Genomic DNA, 18,908 nt, shown 5'->3' with positions numbered 1-18,908 from the left:
TATCTTGTCTGTTCAATCAAGCTCGCCATTGTAAGGTCACTCAAGACAGTTTCGGAAGTCCGAGCATTAAACGTGACGCATTACTTTTTTACAAAAACAGAAAAGAATGAAGGTCAACGGAGTGTTTACAAGACACAACTTACTTTTTAATGGATATTTGTGAATTTTCGACCACATTTAAGTTCGTGAAAATAACACGTTGTTGAGCGTGTATTTTATTTTGAAATTTAAGCCGGCGTATCGTTGGCTAACTTGATTAAAAAAAAAAAAAAGAGAGAGAGAGAGAAACCGGAAGTGACGGGTATCCAAACTGTGTGCTCGCTTGTCAACAGTCCCGAGATTTCTCAGGTGTTGCAGTGTACTGTGAAGAATACTTTGGCACTTAGACCTCGCGTCAACAATGTTGGGTTCAATTAAATATTATGTAACTCTGTTTATTAGATGAATTTAAATCGGTGCCTTTAGCATTAAAAGTCCACAGACTAGAGGAAGTCTTCTATCAGTTCACATTTCCCTCGAAAACTCTCCATCAAATGTTTAACATTTTTATATATGATCTGACTGGAGATTAAAAAAAAAAAAAAAAGCAAAATAATGTTTTAACATAAACAATAATTGAGATGAACAGTTTCCCTCATTATTAATATTTAAACTTTGTAAATCAGAGATTTCCCAAAACGTGACTAAAGGCTTTGTTCAATTTCTTGGAAGAGTCTGGTTTACAAAAACATTTCACAGAACACACAGGTTCCCGTTTTCCCCCTCAGCCACTAGAGGTCAGTGTTGTGTTAAATCAATGCACCTCCCTTCTTCTGTGTGTGAGGATCACTATGCCTGGATTTTACCGTCAATCTGATCTTAATCTACCTTTTTCATTATCATAAAAACAATATTATGTTAAAAAAAATCGTGTTTTTCTGTACTCTGCTCATCTTGGTTATGAGATGATAGTTTGTGCCAAAGATGAAGGATTAACTCCTGAATATCTTTGAATAGTTTTACAGTAAAACACTAGGATGTTGTGTCACCACTGTGTGCATGAAGAAAGAAAACAGAGCAAGGGTGACATATCTTTTGGTCACTTGTTTTGCTCCTGTTGTGATTCCTAATCACTCTGAAAAACACTCGATGAGAATCCCTTTTGAGAGCTTTATAAGTAAGACAAAACAACTTCACTTTAGCTATACCTACCTCCTTGGGTGTAGGGAGGTAGGAAACAGAACTAGTCCTGCAGAAAAGTAACTAGCCTCATGTAGAAAAGCAAAGAAACCACTCGGTTACCTTTTTGTGTAGAAGTCACAACATGGTTAAACTACTTCAAAAAAGTGTTTTTTTTAATGTAGAAATGGTTCAAAAAGATAACCGGCGCTATGTTAAAAACAAGGTGAACAGGGTGTGACACCATCAAGAAGGCTGCTGGTTGTTACACAGCTTTTTGTATACGTACCGTTTTTTTTTTACATTTCTATGATGAAATTTAATAAAGTATTTTTACTTTTATTTCAGAAGAGTGTCTTGGCTTTATTCCTCTTTTTGAATGTTTGTGTCACCTTCACTATACTTGGTTAGAACTTCTGAGCGCTCCAGACTTTTTTTAAAGACTTTATTCATCCCATGAGGGGAAATTCAATTTTGACACTCTGTTGTTGAACATGCTAGAAGAGAAGAGAAGAGGAGGGGAGGAGAGGAGAGGAGGAGGAGAGGAGGAAAGGAGATGAGAGGAGAGGAGGAAAGGAGAGGAGAGGAGAGGAGAGGAGAGGAGAGGAGGAGGAGAGAGGGGAGGAGAGGAGAGGAGAGGAGAGGAGAGGAGAGGAGAGGAGAGGAGGAAAGGAGAGGAGAGGAGGAGGAGAGGAGAATGTTTCCCTGTACTGTTTGTCCCTTCCCCCTTTCTGTTCTGCAGCCCAGGTGAAGCCACTAATTGAATAATGAGGTACACCTGGGACTGGGACTGGGACTGCTGTGCCTTTCAGTCTTATCTGTTGTCTTTTGTTATGTTACTTTCTAAGTTGAACTTTGTTGTCATTAAGTTAGATTAATTGTAATAAATCTGTTTTTTTTTTTAACTTGGGAAAGGTGTTTTAGAGTTTTTATTGGGTCAATGTGTAGATTGTTGTTATCCCCTTAGGGCCGCCTTATGGTGGGGCGTAACAAAGACACACCAAACCAAACCAAAGTCCCTACAAACTGAGCTACTGCTGCCCTACATGGTTAGTTTGTAAGTTCCACTATTTCTATTCCTGTCGAGACTGCCAAGAGCTACTACTGTGACATATTCAGATAATTCCCACTGTAATCCTACGCCCAATGAATACTACTAACAGACTCCCCATGTCACTCCTACTACTGAATCTTAAAGACATCCTGTTATTTTATCAGAGTAATTGTTAAAGATGAAAACATCAATGAGAGTTCAGAGGAGAGCAGAAATATATGTTTGACTCAACTTTGAACACGGCTATCAAAGCTAGTTTAAATGCTAATAAATGGGCCTTACTAAAGCTACTGAGAGGATCATGTGGAGGTGTGACAGTGGGAGAGAACACGTGTCTATCCTCTGATCACACATGGGGTTAACTTGTCAGCCTCATGGAGTTGAAAATTAACCAGCTGTGGAAAGAATCCCAAAATATCCCGCTGCAGGTGGAACAGCCCCCTCCCCTTATTGGCTGATGTTTTTCTTTACTGGTATCAGCATCTGCTTGGAGAAGATGCAGACTATATTTTACAGAATGGGAAGGTTTAAGACAGAGGAAAATCACAATATGAGCCACATAATATTTTCAAGATCTTGTGGCACACCTGGAAGAGGAAAACAAATGACAAATCCCCGGATTGAGACTGAAAACAGACAGATTAGTGTGTAAATAAAACCCTGTGGGAACCTATGAGCACACATCATCCCACCAATTGTCTTCAAAACATTTTCAAACAACAAGTTATTTAGTTAGAGTTTCCAATGCCAAATAACAATATCTGGCATTCCCAACCTTCCCTAACCTCCTTACTGTGTGTCATCACTACTTATGATGCCAACAATAATCTCTGTGTTCTTTTGTTGTTGTTTTTTGCCTCAGGCTGTTTATATTTGTGGTCAAATGGCATGTGTTACTAAATCCCGGTGGAGGTGTTTATGTGTTTTGCATATCTCAGATTATAGCTCGTGCGCGGCTAAAGAGTTTAACTGGTGATTAACACCATAAAAACACACACATTGGTAACAAGAATAACAATAGTGAGAACAATAGTGATTAGAGGAGTCAGGGATTACTCTTAATCTGCAGTATCTACATGTTTGTTAGATATGCTCATTAAAGGAGGGGTTACCCTCCCTGCACAATGACACCTCACCCCACCCAGAGGTGTAATCTGCTTGTTGGGGGGATTAGGCTCCTATATAAAGCAATCCAAGTGTATTTAGGGAGGGGGGGGGGGGGGGGTTCTTTTCCTGCACTGGCATGACTAATGATTACGAAGATCACAGAATTACATGGCTTAATTACCCGGATGATCTGATGGACAGATGTTTGTGATCTGTTCACAGCCTGATAGTCGCTTGTTTTTCCAATCACTGTGATAAATGAAATGCTTGTCTCTGATTTTATTCACATAGAGGAATGAAGTTGTTTTTTGTGTGAGAACAAAAAGAAAAGTTTGCACTAAAGTCTTGCAGGCTGCAGAGTGAGCCCGAGCAGCCAGATGATGGCAGCATTTCTGCAAACTTGGGATTGCGCTGAGGCTTCTGACGCATTTCGCTTTAGTCACTCTCCCCTCTGAGAGAACTGGTTTGTTTTTCATTCAGTATGAAGATCTTGTAAAAATGCAGCAAATTGCATCAAAAGCATTAAGGGAACATCACATCACGAGCAAATTCTTTGAAGGCGAAAATACATTTTCAACTGTCACCATTAGTGCTTTGACATGTTTTGAAAATGCTTTACTTTTTGGATGTGAGGATGACCATGTGATGCTCTGAAATAGGATGCAAAAAGTAGTCTTCATAATGGAGAGGAATACCCCACAAATGCAAAAAAAAAAAAAAAATAGGCCACAACACACTTATATAAGAAGCTGGGGTTGTTTAGAGTGTAGCCTCAGAAAATGAATGCATTATGTTGTTGCACATTTCAAATCAAAACCAATAAAAACATCAAATATAATCACCATATATTTGAATCTGCTTTGTGAAACACAGATATAAAAACGTGCCCTGAACTCTTTCGTTTTTACAGCACATCATAAACACTTGTTTTTCAATCTGATAATTTCAGTTTCTACATGAGAGAGCTGTTTTGGAAAACACGAGGGGCGGGGTTTATCGGAGCCAGCCAATAGGCGGCGTCGCAGCCGGCTGATGGACAGGCACGGCCCCCCTTTGCACACACAGGACAGGCACCGCCCCCCTATGACTCCGTGTTTTATTCTGTTTTTAGAGCAAGCAGCCAGCAGCAGCGTCACATGTTGTTTTTCTCCTGGATCTGATCTAGTCTCCCCCATTTGGTCCTGGTCCCCGCACTGCTGTGGATGACAGCAATCGGTGTTAAATGGATTCGATTTGAAAAAACGGGTGATCTTTAAGTTTGCTTCGAGTTTTTTCTTCTCTTCTTAATCCGGAACTTAAAAAAAAAAACAGAAGTGGAGAGAAATGGCAAGTCCTCCGGCGACAGGAGGAGGAGGAGGGGGACACCTGTTATCCAACGGGACAAGCGGGGTGAAGAAGTGCGGGTACCTGAGGAAACAGAAGCACGGGCACAGGCGCTTCTTCGTGCTGCGGGAGCCCACGGAGCGCCACCCCGCCCGGCTCGAGTACTACGAGAGCGAGAAGAAGTGGAGGAACAAGTCCGCGGCCAAACGGGTCATCGCTCTGGACTCCTGTTTGTGCGTAAACAAGCGCGCCGACGCCAAACACAAGCACCTCATCGCCCTCTACACCAAGGACGAGTACTTCGCCGTGGCTGCGGACACCGAGCGGGAGCAGGAGAGCTGGCATGGGGTGCTGACTGACGTCATAGCGGAGGGGAAGGTGTACGACACCCCCGCGTCCACGTCCTCTTTAGTGGGCTTTGAGGAATCCAGCTATGGACTCATGACTCCGGCTGCAGCCGTCTACAAGGAGGTGTGGCAAGTCAACTTAAAATCCAAAGGTTTGGGTCAGATCAAGAATCTGACCGGGGTGTACCGGTTGTGTCTGTCCAGCAGAACCATCAGCTTCGTGAAGCTGAACTCAGAGACAGCCGCGGTGAGTCTGCAGCTCATGAACATCCGGAGGTGCGGACACTCCGATAGTTTCTTCTTTATTGAAGTGGGCAGGTCTGCGGTGACCGGGCCCGGGGAGTTCTGGATGCAGGCGGAGGACCCGGTGGTGGCGCAGAACGTCCACGAGACCATCCTGGAGGCCATGAAGGCCATGAAGGAGCTGTCGGAGTTCCGGCCGCGCAGTAAGAGCCAGTCTTCCAGCACTAACCCGATCTCGGTGCCGACGCGGCGCCACCTCAACAACCTGCCCCCGAGCCAGACTGGACTGGTGAGGCGGTCCAGGACGGACAGCATGGCGGCTACATCCCCGGGGAGGAAGTTCACTTCCTGTCGGGTGAGAACTGCAAGTGAAGGGGATGGAAGCGTGACCCGACCTGTATCCATGTCCATATCTGTGACCGGAAGTCCCACGAGTCCGAGCTCTGGAAGTCTGAGCAGGTGCCACACCCTGAGCAGCGGGCGCACCTGCAGGATGCTGGAGTCTTCCTCCAACTCCCCCCCTGCCGCCTCCAGCCCCATCAGCATGTCTCCCAGAGGGGGCGGCGGCGTCTGCACTCCGGACGGGGCGAGGCGACCCTTCAGCTGCAGTGCCTCCATCTCTGGCTCCCTCAGCGACGCTGGCTTCCTGCTGTGCGACGACTACAGCTCGAGCCCCGGGGAGCCCAGGTTCCTCCCCCTGACCCGCAGCGACACCCCGGACTCTCTGTCCAGCACGCCGCCGTCCCGCGACATCAGCGACCCCTACATGACGATGGAGGGGTCGAGCAGGTCCGGGCTCGACAAGGCGTACAGGAAGCGCACGCACTCCCTCACCACGCCGCGCCAGCAGCGGGTGCTGACGCCTCTGTCCTCGGCCTCCCTCGACGAGTACACCCTCATGAGGATGAACTCGCACTCCGCCTCCCCCAAGGTGTGTTACCCAGAGGATTACGGCGACATCGAGATCGGGTCATCCCGGAGCTCCAGTAGTAACCTTGGCGATGACGGCTACATGCCAATGACGCCAGGTGTCGCCTCCCAGTCCGCTAAAGTGGATAACTACGTCCCCATGAGCCCCATGTGCGTCTCAGCACCCAAGCAGATCGTGAACCCGAGGGTGCACCCGCAGGCGGCCGCCCCGTACAAGACCAGCTCCCCCTGCAGCAGCTCCCTGGAGGACAACGGCTACATGAGGATGTGGTGCGGCTCCAAATCCTCCATCGAGAGCCCGGACCGGCATGGTGAGTACATGAACATGTCGCCCGGGAACCCGCCCCCTCTCCAGACCCCCCCTGACTACTACTTGCTGGCTGCGGATCCCGCTCACCAGGCGGGCTCCCTGACACTTCCTGCTAAACTCCAAACCCCGAAGAGTGAAGAAAGCAACCAGTACGTGCTGATGAGTCCTCACAGCGGGAGGCAAAGGCCGGGGGAGTCCGATTATTATTCTGTGGTACACCCGGGTCAGACCTCCCCGCTGAGCCCTTCAGTCCCCTCCCCGGTCAGGCACGGCCGGGCAGAAAGCCTGCCGTACAGAGGACGGCTCGGGAGACCCAACAGGCTGTATCTGGACACCCTGAGGACCCTGCCCAGCATGAACGAGCACCCTCTTCCGGGGGAGCCTCGGAGCCCCGGGGAGTACATCAACATCGACTTCAGCGGCCCCAGGTACTCCCCGCCCACAGAGAGCCGGTCTTCATCTCTGGGATCCAGCGGCGGGGGGCCGGGGAGGTCGTCTCTGACGGACTACATGAACCTGGAGCTGGGCTCACGCTCACCTAAGGAGGCCGACAAGACAAGGCAAGAGGAGGGTGGAGTGTACCACCTGGAGAACGAGAAGGGGTCTGATGTGAAAGGTGACTACACCGAGATGAGCTTCGGGATGACCAGCTCACCTCCTCAGCTGGTTCCTCAGAACGCAGCAAGGTATGTGCATCTGTGGTTGAATCTGAATTCAAAAATGGTGTGTTCATGCTCAATAAATTACGTGTAAATGAGAGTTTGTAATTTTCAGCATTTTTTTTAAATGTGTTCTCCAGCAGCCAGATGAGCAGAGACAGGCAACGTTCACTGGAGGACCAGGGAGTCCCAGAAAGCATCGGGGTGTTCCTGCTCGGCGGCCCCTCTTCCTCCACGCTGGACCCCGACTGCTCCGCTAAGGTGATCCGGGCTAACCCGCAGGGACGCCGGCGCCACAGCTCCGAGACCTTCTCCGCCACCGCCACGGTGACGCCCGTCTTCCCGTCTTTTGCGCGCGGGGACGCGGTCAAGAGGCACAGCTCGGTGGAGAACATCTCGTCCCGGAGCAGCGAGGGCTCCGACGAGGAGTACGGCAGCCCCGTGAACCAGCGGAGCTCGGCCAGGTACCCCAGCGGACTGAACTACATCGCCTTGAACCTGCTGGACAACAGGGACGTGGAGAAGTGCGAGGACTTGTCTGGATTCAAAGCCGCCAGCAGCTGCAAAGGCGGCATGCACGGATTACACAGCTCACCATATGTCTGTTTGGGATTCAAAGAGGCTGCAACTACTGCCAAAGGTGAGTGAAGTTGATGTGAGGTGTTTTAGTGCAGGATTCCTTCATTTTTTTTAATCTTACAGGTGTTATTGTTTTAAAGTAGGAGACAAAGTATTTGAGGAATGTGAGACATAAATCTTTTTCAAATTGAAATACAAAGAAGGACAAGAGTTTGGTTATGAAAAAAGCAGATGTGCTGTGCAGTCAGCAGTCAAACTGAGGAGGAGAGAAAAACAACAAAGATGAAAGACGCTCAGGTAAAAAAAACAAACGCTCTGGTAAAAAAAAAAAAAGACTGAAAACAATCAAAATAAAGAAAAAAATTAAATGTGCAAACTCACAATTTGTAGCATATTTAACTGTTTGTGACGTTCACAGAGACAGAGGGGATCAGGGGGCTAATGCCAAACATTGCATTTCCTGTGGAAACAAACTGAAACTGGCTCTGTGGATTTGGACAGCATGAGTAGAGGTGGTGCTGATGTGGCCTTTGGGTGTTCCCTTTCAAGCTGCTGTTTAGACACTTTCATGTAATGTGAGGAATGTCAGCTGATTTTACAGTTTGTATCAGCTGTGCTTTCTTCTGTTCTGTGTTTTTTTGTAATTCGGTAATAGCGAGGTTTCCGGCGGCATGTGAACGCAGCACGAGGCTGCTCTGAAATGTGACCAGGCTGTGAGCTCTGAAGTAAACAAGCGGGACGCTGCCTCGCTTCCTCACTGCCTCAGTGTAGATTTGAGGATTCCTCCAACGCTTGTTATGAATGAAAGTTGTTTGTGCAAAAGGCAGAGAGGAGAGGACTGGATGGTCGAGCTTACCCAGTAAATATAGCTTGTTATTTACTATCTTGTTTGTAACACTGAAAGAATGCCTCAGAGCTAATAGGTAAGCCCTCCTGTCAGCCCCAGGCATTTCCGCCTGTTGTTTTTCAGTTGGCTAGGCTTTAGGATGTGTTGCACATCAATATGACCCTCATAGACCCCCTCATTCCCACCATCCAATGATCAATACCTCGTCCCAAAATAACCAAACAAACAGATGTAAACAAAGCGCACAATGTTGACTTAAAAGCCTAGTTTGACTCTGTGTCTTCTCACATGTGTTTGTGAGCACATAGAAGGGGGGGGGGGGTTGTACGCTGACATGTGAGGCCCCAGCACAAGTGGATATGTGTGTGTGTCCTTGTAGGCAGCGAGAGAGAGGGAGGGGGGAAAACAACAAAGTGGGCGAGTTGCTATGCGGCCATCAGGTAACTGGATGTCACGCTCCACATTCCTGGCCGAGCAGGGTTTTGGAAAGTTGCTGTGAAAGGGGGGCCTGTTTTTTGTCCCCCTTCCTGAATAGAAAAGTGGCTTTTATTTCACCACAAGGCCCCCTGTGTGTGTTGGAAGAGACGTTATATTACATTTCCTTTTAAACAGCAGAGAAATGCTTTGAAAATCACAGATGAAATGGTGAATTCTGAAAGATCATGTACATGAGTCATGTTTCAGAATTTAACTGAGTGTATATGAACAGTAGATAAATGACTAATAACAACATGAGGGAACATATTGGGTTTGTTTTGATCCGAGCAGTGTGGGCCCGCACGTGTTCTCCACTCATGTTTTGATGGGAGGGCAAACCTTTTATTGGCAATAATAGAGCTCGTTGAATCCAAATGAGTCGGGAGAATGTGGGAAAAGAAGGCACAAGCACATACATGTGGACTGTAGCACGTACGCAGAGGGCAGTGAGGGCTGTTTTTCTCTCTCAGGGAGCCTTTTTTTTTTCCAGTGGTGTTGCCTGAGAGAGAGAAAGAGAGGGAGAGAGAGAGAGAAGACAGAGAGAGAAAAGTGAGAGAAAAGATATATATATATATAGAGAGAGAGAGAGAGACAGAGAAAAGATAGAGAGAGAGGAGAGCTTCTGCTTCTTTTTTTTAATTATTATTTTTTATTATTTTATTTTATTTTATTTTTTCATTGTTAAAATATTTAATTGCTAATTATAACTTTTCATTATTATTATTGTATTATTTGTTACTATATGCTTTGGCAATATATTTTACACATTCATGCCAATAAAGCTCTTTGAATTGAAAAAAAAAATGGAGAAAGAGAGGGAGAGATTGAGTGAGTGTTTTGTTTTCCAGTGTTGCCTGCCTGCTTGTTTGTGGAAGGGCGAGTGAATGCGTGCATAATGGGGCAGCATGGCACGTGCGCTCCACTGGCCTTCTGCCTCGTTAGGCTGTTCACTTAGCAGAAGTAAGACGAGCGGAGAGGGCGACATGGACCACAGCCTTGCATGTTCGCTAGAAAAAAGGAGGAGGATGGGGGGTGGGGGCTCTGGCTTTTTTTTTCTTTTTTTTTTAAAGCAACAAACAAACTCGTTGGTGAGGCCCTGCTGAACCAAGGTGCATTCTGGGAGTTCAGAAGCCCAGGATAGCAGGACCTGATGGCTTGTTTACTGAACACTCAGTCCCGGGTGAAGGAGGTCGAAGTGCTCATTGAGGCTTTTTTGGCGCCAGGCCCAACTAGCGGACAGCTTTGATTTGGTGTTCATCAGGGCACCATGCTGGGAACATGGACCTTGTGCCACCCTGACCCAAAAAGTCTGCTCAAGCCAAACCCCTCGGCTGATCATCACCCTTCAGGATCAACAGGCCGCAGCTCAGCCAGGTGGATGTTCTGTACCAGACTCAGATTAGCCGAGTCAGCCGTCTCTGTTTGTTTCCCCTTCCTCATCTGATTAATACCTTTTTATCTGACGGTGTCAAACAGCTCCTGACGCCTCTGTGACAACTCAAGAAGCTCTATTAGCCTACCAAGATTATTCCCAGTACAGTACATAAACATTTCATCATCAGACATCATAGTAGGTAGTAGGTAGAAGATAGAGGATAGAAGATGGCCTAAAAAACAATGAGTTTTCTGATAAACACTTAATACCAAAAATGCCCCAAAACTGCCTAAATGGTAGGCAGCTAGCTAGGTTTGCTAGCTTCCTCCCGAAAATGTAGTAACTTCCCCCCCGAAACAGCAGCTTATCACACCAATTCTAATATGTACAACACTCAGCAAACACATGGAAGGTAGTGAGAATAGCAGCCGCTAACTTTAGCCTAGCTCGATTACTTCAGTGAACCCACTAGCAACTCTTCTTTGTCGCTGCTAGCATAGAAGAACAGTGCACTGCTAGCTTAGAGCAGACCTAGCAGTCAGTCTTTTGCAAATATACATTTTATGGCTGTTTTAATCAACAGTTAAGATTTTAAAAACACTAACATCAAGTAAAAAAAAAAATCTCTTTGGTAGACACAGACACAAAGAAAGGCTGCGAGTGTGTAGCATTAGCTTAGCTCGTTTTACTTGTATAGATTTAGCATATTGAGCCAGGTTAACCAACAAAGCATTAATATCAAATTCACACACGGCTATTATTGTAGCCAAAAGCTTTAATATAAGAATTCTAACATGTCTGTTTTTCTGGCACAGTAGCATAAGAGTGGTCCTCTGCTAGTAGCGGCTAATATATGCTAGCCTTGTTATTGTAATCAGAATCAGGAAGGAAAAGTGTAGCGGAACATTTCTTGGAAAAACCTAAAGGGGGGCTTTAAGATTGGAGGTGCCCTGCTGTGAGTCCCTCCTGAGTGCTAGTGGCAGATGGCCACTCTCTGGAGGGTGTGTGTGTGTGTGTGTGTGTGTGTGTGTGTGTGTGTGTGTGTGTGTGTGTGTGTGTGTGTGTGTGTGTGTGTGTGTGTGTGTGTGTGTGTGTGTGTGTGTGTGTGTGTGTGTGTGTGTGTGTGTGTGTGTGTGTGTGTGTGTGTGTGTGTGTGTGTGTGTGTGTGTGTGTGTGTGTGTGTGTGTGTAGTGGGAGGGGGAAGGAGGTGGATTGGGGGCTAAAACACCTGCCACGCTGCACTATCCTGACACGCGCGCAAACCATCTCATTACACCAATTTCCCCTGCATATGCCCACTCTTGCACATAAATGCATACATAACAACTACACCCCACTCCCCAAGCAAACACACCCACATCCCCACCTACCCACTATCCTCCTGCTAATGACAGCCCCACCATCTGCCGCTCCCACAGGTCTACACAGTGTGTCTGTGTGTAATTCATCGGCCAGATTAGAAGCATTCCGCTCAAATCCTGCTTCCCTCTTAACATCATGCAGGAAGTAGTATTTTTGAATGAAGTCATCGCAAAGAGGAGGCAGTGATCTAAAAATGCACCCAGAGCCTGGTTATGTTATAAATGTGTTATTTACATTTCCTGTGCAGTGAGCGAAAGAGGTCTTGCTGCTTGGCCATGCATCCCTAACGCTCGCTCTGAGCATGCTCAGTAGACGCTCTGAGGAGAAGAGAAGTGTTTCCTCCTCAGTTTTCACACAGGGAATACTGGATTTACAGAAAAATTAAGTCACAAAACAAAAATTTCTGATGGAATTTAGGCTAATATGATTATCCTGTTGAACCCATGTGGCCTTTTCTTTTTTTAGCTCTCATTTGTGGAATTACCCGTAAAGGTGACACCTGATTTCATCCATCAGACTGATTGTCCAATCCCGTGTTGCTGCATCCCTTCACACTGGGGTCACACACACACACACACACACACACACACACACTCCTTGCAGACTTGCATTACAGCAGGAGATCTGGCAAACACTACAAATCCAGAAGTGCCATGTTACTTGATATATGGAGAACAAACATGCACACGTAACACCGCAGGCTCTTGTGTCAGAGTTTCCAGGCGATGTGTGTGTGTAGTCGGCGTGTGTGTGTCATGGCGCAAGGCAGGAGGGGGGGTTAAAAGTAGGGCGGGATGTTCCAGACAGAAAGCGCTAGCTGCTAGATAACTGCGTGGCCAGCGTTCCCCACATTTAGCCAGCCGCGGCTCTCCAGATGAGATTACAGACCTCTACAGGCCAGATTAGACAGGCCATGGGGGGGGGGGGGGGGATCAGTGATGGACAGGGGCTTTCTCCACAGACAGCAGCTGGGTAATGCAAGGTGTGGTCGACCTGTCCAAAATTGAAAAACGGAGCTAAACTCTGGAATATGTATGAAATCGGCTGCAGGATTCAATCTGTGCAGCACTTAAAGACAATGTTCCCAAACAGGAATATTGATCTGCTTTGTCCCCAGGAGTCAATTCATACAAGGGAATCCTGGATATTATTATATTACATAATATAAAATACTAAATCCTCACTCTTATCTAAGGATTAAGTGACTTAACATACATTGTTTATTAAGCCATCCTTTATCCTTTTCCTTCTGGAGAATATTGCTTTTAAGGGTTCTCTTTTTTAAAGAGTTAAAATAGCTTTTTATTGACCCTGCAGAGAGGGTCTTGTCTCTGCAATGTATATCGAGGATGCATCAGCTACTGTGCTGCTTCACTGGTCCTCCTCTGCTTCAGCGTGTGTCCATAGCAACGTGACAGGAGGAGACCCCCCCCCCCCAACCCCCATCGCTCAGCATCCCAGATTATGTAATTACGACCGTTGCAGAGCGGGCTTCCTCTCCTAGCCTCCCACCCCACAGTCCTTCAAGCACTTCCTGGGCAAAAACAGCTGGTGTGTTAAGAAATGACACATCAAACCGGAACATGATAGGATGGGGGGGGGGGGGGGGGGGGGGGGGGGGTGTTTATGTGCAGTAGAATCACACTATGTGCATGTATAAAGCAATAACAAACAAGTAAACATTTCCAAACCCCCCCTCTTATTGAAGCTGCATCCAGCACTCCCTGTTCTTGTTATTCAGTGTCTCCTTGTTATTCTGGGACGAGAACACAGCCTTAATCTGAGTCCATAAACCAGTTCACGCTGTACAGTACAGCACTCTGTTCTCTCCAGCCTCTCACGTCTGCTTCTTAAAAGGTCTCCATTGTTGGCACCAGTCATATTTATATGGAAATAATAATCCGCCCACAAACTGCAGTTTTTTAACACTTAACACTTGTGTGTGTCATTTCTTATTATGTTTTAGCCAAGGAATTCAAATGTAATTATGATGTATGCAATTACAATTTTAATGTTAACAATGGCAGCTTTAAGTTTCCTTGTATATTTGATTTACCTTGACTCATTTTCAGCTGATGGAATGGACCCTTTATTTATTTATTTATTTATTTTTTAGGAAAAGCATTCTTCACACATTAGTAATTACACATAATAGCAAAATAATCGCAAGGCTCCTCCCTCAAACTTTCAAACATTGGAGCACTTTCTTTGCAGAAAGAGGGTGGGTACGATGCTAGCAGTATATTTAACAAATTTAGCTCCTCCAAAGATTTTTTCATATTCAAGTAACATGACATTAATTAAATTGAAAATGAAATACAGAGCAGGTTAACGGATGAAAGAAAATGACAAAAAATGAGGAAACAACACCCAATGTACTCCAATAAGTCAAATAAAATCAGGTCTTATAGGTTTGACATATTCAGTCCATTTGGTCCATATCCTGTAGAATCTATCCTTCTCCATTATTTTTTTTAATGTCACATTTTATGAGTGCAATTTGCAGGTGCTAGTCACATGGTTGCACTAATGCCTTATACATACACTAACACACCATTTCTCTCTGCTTTTCTCTTTCAGACTGAAGGACTCCTCTATCCTCGGGATCGGTGTCTTCACTGAACTGCTGCTCAAAAACAAGAAGAGAAACTAAAAACTGTGTGTGGCCCTAAAAGACTGTCTGGACCCTCACACACACACATGGGGAAACAAGCAGGTCACCATCAATGCATGTCATGAATTTGGCTGAAGGCCGGACAGGTGTGTTTGTGTGTACGAGTGGATGTGTGTGCGTTTGTGTGTGTCTCATGTTCCCTGCGCTTTCAGAGGCCCATTTCTGCTCTGACCCAAATCTTGGCGCAAAGCACAGAAGGAAAGATAGTCAAGACAATAAGAAAACTCTAATGGTACCCAGATACTATTTATTTACTTGAGGCTGGTTTTATGACTGGCTGTGTGTGTGTGCGAGTGTGCTTCAGAGACACAACCAACCGGTATGCCTGTGAGAAATGAAACTTTAAAACGGCCCAGGGAATGATGATACCAAGGTACACTGAGTAAATAGCTATATTTAGATTTAGATATTTTATTTATTTTTGAAAGATGAATGTCTGATAAGACCTACCCGATGCCTTAATGTCTATACTGTCCTTATGTTTTCTATGAAATAAGAGATAAATATTCTATTTGGACCGGAGTCTCTATATTGTTATTCTGTTGATAAAAGTAAGAAGTCTAGCTTAACATGCCAGAAATGTACAATACAGGGAGGCTGCTTGAGACCAGATTTATCGTATTAATATTAAAGTATTTTCTTAATTAATAATTTCTTATTTATTCTAACCTAGTTTTATTTTTGTCCAATCAAAGAGCTGGACTTATATATTTCTAAATGTCTTTTGAGAGTTATGCATGTGGTTTAGCTCAGACCCCCACAACACCAGGCATCTGAATGCACTGTACCTCCCACGTTTCCTGAAGACCTCACACACTCCTACCTTCGATCCTACGGCCTTGCTGTTGAGCTCGACGCAGGCCGCCCTGCTGTGATATCATTTGACGGCACAACTGTCTAGATTAGGTGACGATGGAGGGGTGGAGCCAGTGGAAAAAATGATGAGGCCGGGGCACAGTTAAGATGGTTTCTGATCATGCAGTGAGTTAGCCTTAGTCTCTCTTTGAAGTTAGCCTTAGTCTCTCTTTTAAGTTAGCCTAAGTCTCTCTTTGAAGTTCGCTTAAGTCTCTCTTTGAAGTTAGCCTTAGTCTCTCTTTGAAGTTAGCATTAGTCTCTCTTTTAAGTTAGCCTAAGTCTCTCTTTGAAGTTAGCTTAAGTCTCTCTTTGAAGTTAGCCTTAGTCTCTCTTTGAAGTTAGCCTAAGTCTCTCTTTGAAGTTCGCTTAAGTCTCTCTTTGAAGTTAGCCTTAGTCTCTCTTTGAAGTTAGCCTAAGTCTCTCTTTGAAGTTAGCCTTAGTCTCTCTTTTAAGTTAGCCTAAGTCTCTCTTTGAAGTTAGCTTAAGTCTCTCTTTGAAGTTAGCCTTAGTCTCTCTTTGACGTTAGCCTAAGTCTCTCTTTGAAGTTAGCTTAAGTCTCTCTTTTAAGTTAGCCTAAGTCTCTCTTTGAAGTTAGCCTTAGTCTCTCTTTTAAGTTAGCCTAAGTCTCTCTTTTAAGTTAGGCTAAGTATATCTTAGCCTAACTTAAAAGAGAGACTTAGCCTTTTAAGTTAGGCTAAGTCTCTCTTTTAAGTTAGCTATACTTTACACAACAGTAGCCACTGTGGCCACAAGAAGAGATTTAAAAATATTTCCAAATATATTTGTAGTGTAACACTAGTACACGGCATATTGGATTAAAAAGTATGCAAATCTACTCGGTAACTTCCGTTTGACAACATCCGTCAAAACTTTGCTAACTTTAGCTAACGTTTGCTAACGTCATACGAGAGCTTTGTCAGGTTAGGGTTTTATTTGCTAACTTCTAAAACGTAGTCTTCTGTCATTGAGAAGACCCTTAACATTTTTAAAAAGTTTAAATGAAAATCAAGAATTCCCAAAACAACCAAAAAACTCAGCTGTTTATGAAAAGCTTTGAACTTCCAAAATGGCTGCTAGATGTTGCGTTAACATTATCTCTCTTCTCAAACGAGTGAGCTTGTTGAACGTGTATTGGCTCACCACCCCCTTTAGTGTACAGTAGATTGTAAAACTTGAACCATGTCTGAATGTATCGCTGAGCTGAACACCACAGGAGCATAATGTGTGAAATGGTTTTCACAGAGTCATCTAATATTGGAGCTGTACCGCGCAAGGTTGTGGTATCTATTTATGTTCACAGTCTTGAATGTGTATATGTGTACATAAGAGAGTTTAACTAAAAGACATCTATTGGACATACATAGAGTACTTAGATTTGACCTTTGTTGCAATGATATTCCTGTGTAAAGACTTTGGCTACAGATTTTTAAAAAGGGGGCGGGGCTTTTGCTTTGGGCTTGTACAGTGTATGCTTCTCTCCCTCACAGTGTCTGACTATATGAAAAAATACTATTTTATTATAGAGATCTCTTTGCCTTGTCGATACACTTTACCCAATGGCATATGCAATAGTGACATGAAACAATCTAGTTTACAACCGTGGAACCAAATGTAACATTGCATCATTTTCTTTTTTTTTCTGTTTTGCTCCTTGTACATTTCTCTTTCTGCCAAGTGTTTTGGTTTTGTTGCTTGGAAATTTGTTCTTAACACGTCTCAAAGCGCTCTCCCCCCATTTCTGTGTCCCATGGACGGACTCTTCTTTTACAGATCCATCTTGGATCGGCTCAGTCCGACCGTGTCATCGTCTTCCATTGTACATAGTTCAATATACTGTTTATTGTGATGCTCACAAGAGATGATTATAATGATTTATCAATTCTGGTAGTCGAGTATTGCTTTTGTCTGTATTGATTATGGATAGCAACCTACAGAAATAAATGAATTTATTTAAAGAGGTACCACTTTGTCTTTGATATTGATTTCCACAAATTTAGAACAAAACTGACAAAACAGGAACACCAAGACCTGAACAGATACCCAAAGTCAGTAGCCAGTTTAGACAGTGTCAATGCATTAGAGCGATTTTTTCAATTGCATTAACTGCAGGCTGTTTTGTCCCTTAAGGCGTACCGTTGTAAAGCCACCGAGGCAATGAAGATACCACTGAATGGCTCATTTTGCAGCTCCGATACCCAACTGTTCTGAAAAGTTTAGCTGGCATCAAATTCAAAATGGGCACATCATTATACTAAATCAATTAAAATGACTGAGTTTTAACATTCAATCTGTTGTCCTTGCGATTCTGGTAAATATGGGGTTTCAATGTTTTGCAACGCAACATCAATTTTACACAGCGCCCCAACATTTTTGGAAACGAGGTCCATATATAAAATTGATAAAATAAAATAAATCAATTCTAAGGAAATACTGTACCTTGTTCTGACAGTATCATAAAGCTGGTATTTGAAATCAACAGGAAATGCCCTCTGCTGTGTTTTAAATAAAAATGGCAAAACTATTTCACTTTGAAAAAATGATTGAAAATGTAAAGACAAATAACTGAGACTCCATCTCCCACATGCTGTCTTTATTCTTCCCCCTTCAGCCGCTGGATAACCATGTGTTTGACACACTGTCTAATAGTCTCACAAAGAGGAGGATATCCGACCTCCATCCTGTGGAGAGTGAGCAGCTGAACTTCCCGGCCAAACACTTTCTCTCCCTCTGTGAGTGTTTTTTTTATTTCAGTCCGAGTCCAAGTCAGGAAACGACTGAGCCAACGACTTCCTGCCAAGCCACGCGTCTGCAGAAACCACTGTGTTGTAAGAGTCCAGAGGTTGACAGGTTCAATGAGTGAATAAAGATTCTATCTCCCACAGTCAGATATGAAGAGCTGGCAGTATCACATTACCATGGAGTTATCACACATCCATTGTAAGATAATGGATATAACACCTCTTATCATAAGATTGTAGGTTGAGACGATGCACTTTAGTATTTTCCAAAGTTTGTCTTTTACTTTCAATGGGGAATCATTTTGTAGTTGTTTTAAGGACAGGTTTATTTGAGTGTGTGTGGTCAGTGATATAAGACTGATATCACATTCATGTTTGGGATATGTGTGGAATTGGAGGTAAAGCATCATTAGCCTATAAGCATCTCCTTAAAAATGTAACCATGCGTCGACACGACCAGACCTCAAGCCCTCTGATTGGTCTACATTTTCCTGGCTTGCTCCACATGTAAAACATTGGGATGCTAATCTAATTATGACAAGTGGATAAATATATGTTCTTTGTGTCATGCATCTCTGTGTGTTTAACGTGTTAACTAGTAGCCTGAGCTAACTAGTAACCTGAGCTAACTAGTAGCCTGAGCTAAGTAGTAACCTAAGAGCTAACTAGTAGCCTGAGCTGACTAGTAGCCTAAGCTGACTAGTAACCTGTGCTAACTAGTAGCCTGAGCTGACTAGTAACCTGTGCTAACTAGTAGCCTGAGCTGACTAGTAGCCTGAGCTGACTAGTAGCCTAAGCTGACTAGTAACCTGTGCTAACTAGTAGCCTGAGCTGACTAGTAACTTGTGCTAACTAGTAGCCTGAGCTGAC

General features: G+C 44.4%; 1 protein-coding gene across 1 annotated transcript; it reads left to right on the top strand.

The window, feature by feature from the left end:
* The first annotated feature begins 4,418 nt into the window (after positions 1 to 4,418).
* Positions 4,419 to 15,151, top strand: LOC132959613 (insulin receptor substrate 2-like). Its single transcript, XM_061032743.1, has 3 exons — positions 4,419 to 7,158; positions 7,275 to 7,771; positions 14,352 to 15,151. Exons 1-3 carry the CDS (start codon positions 4,643 to 4,645, stop codon positions 14,354 to 14,356), a joined length of 3,018 nt encoding a protein of 1,005 aa, XP_060888726.1. The 5' UTR covers positions 4,419 to 4,642; the 3' UTR covers positions 14,357 to 15,151.
* The last annotated feature ends 3,757 nt before the right edge of the window (positions 15,152 to 18,908 follow it).

This window comes from Labrus mixtus, chromosome 24 (assembly GCF_963584025.1).
Source record: "Labrus mixtus chromosome 24, fLabMix1.1, whole genome shotgun sequence".
Lineage (NCBI taxonomy): Eukaryota > Metazoa > Chordata > Actinopteri > Labriformes > Labridae > Labrus > Labrus mixtus.
The sequence above is the reverse complement of the archived record's forward strand: the minus strand, read 5'-3'. Positions and strand labels throughout refer to the sequence as shown.

Excerpts from the sequence above, each read along its gene's own strand:
- LOC132959613 (XM_061032743.1), top strand. The coding sequence starts at position 4,643 with ATGGCAAGTCCTCCGGCGACAGGAGGAGGAGGAGGGGGACACCTGTTA. Across the intron at positions 7,159-7,274 it reads GTTCCTCAGAACGCAGCAAG|CCAGATGAGCAGAGACAGGC; the intron begins GTATGTGCATCT and ends GTTCTCCAGCAG.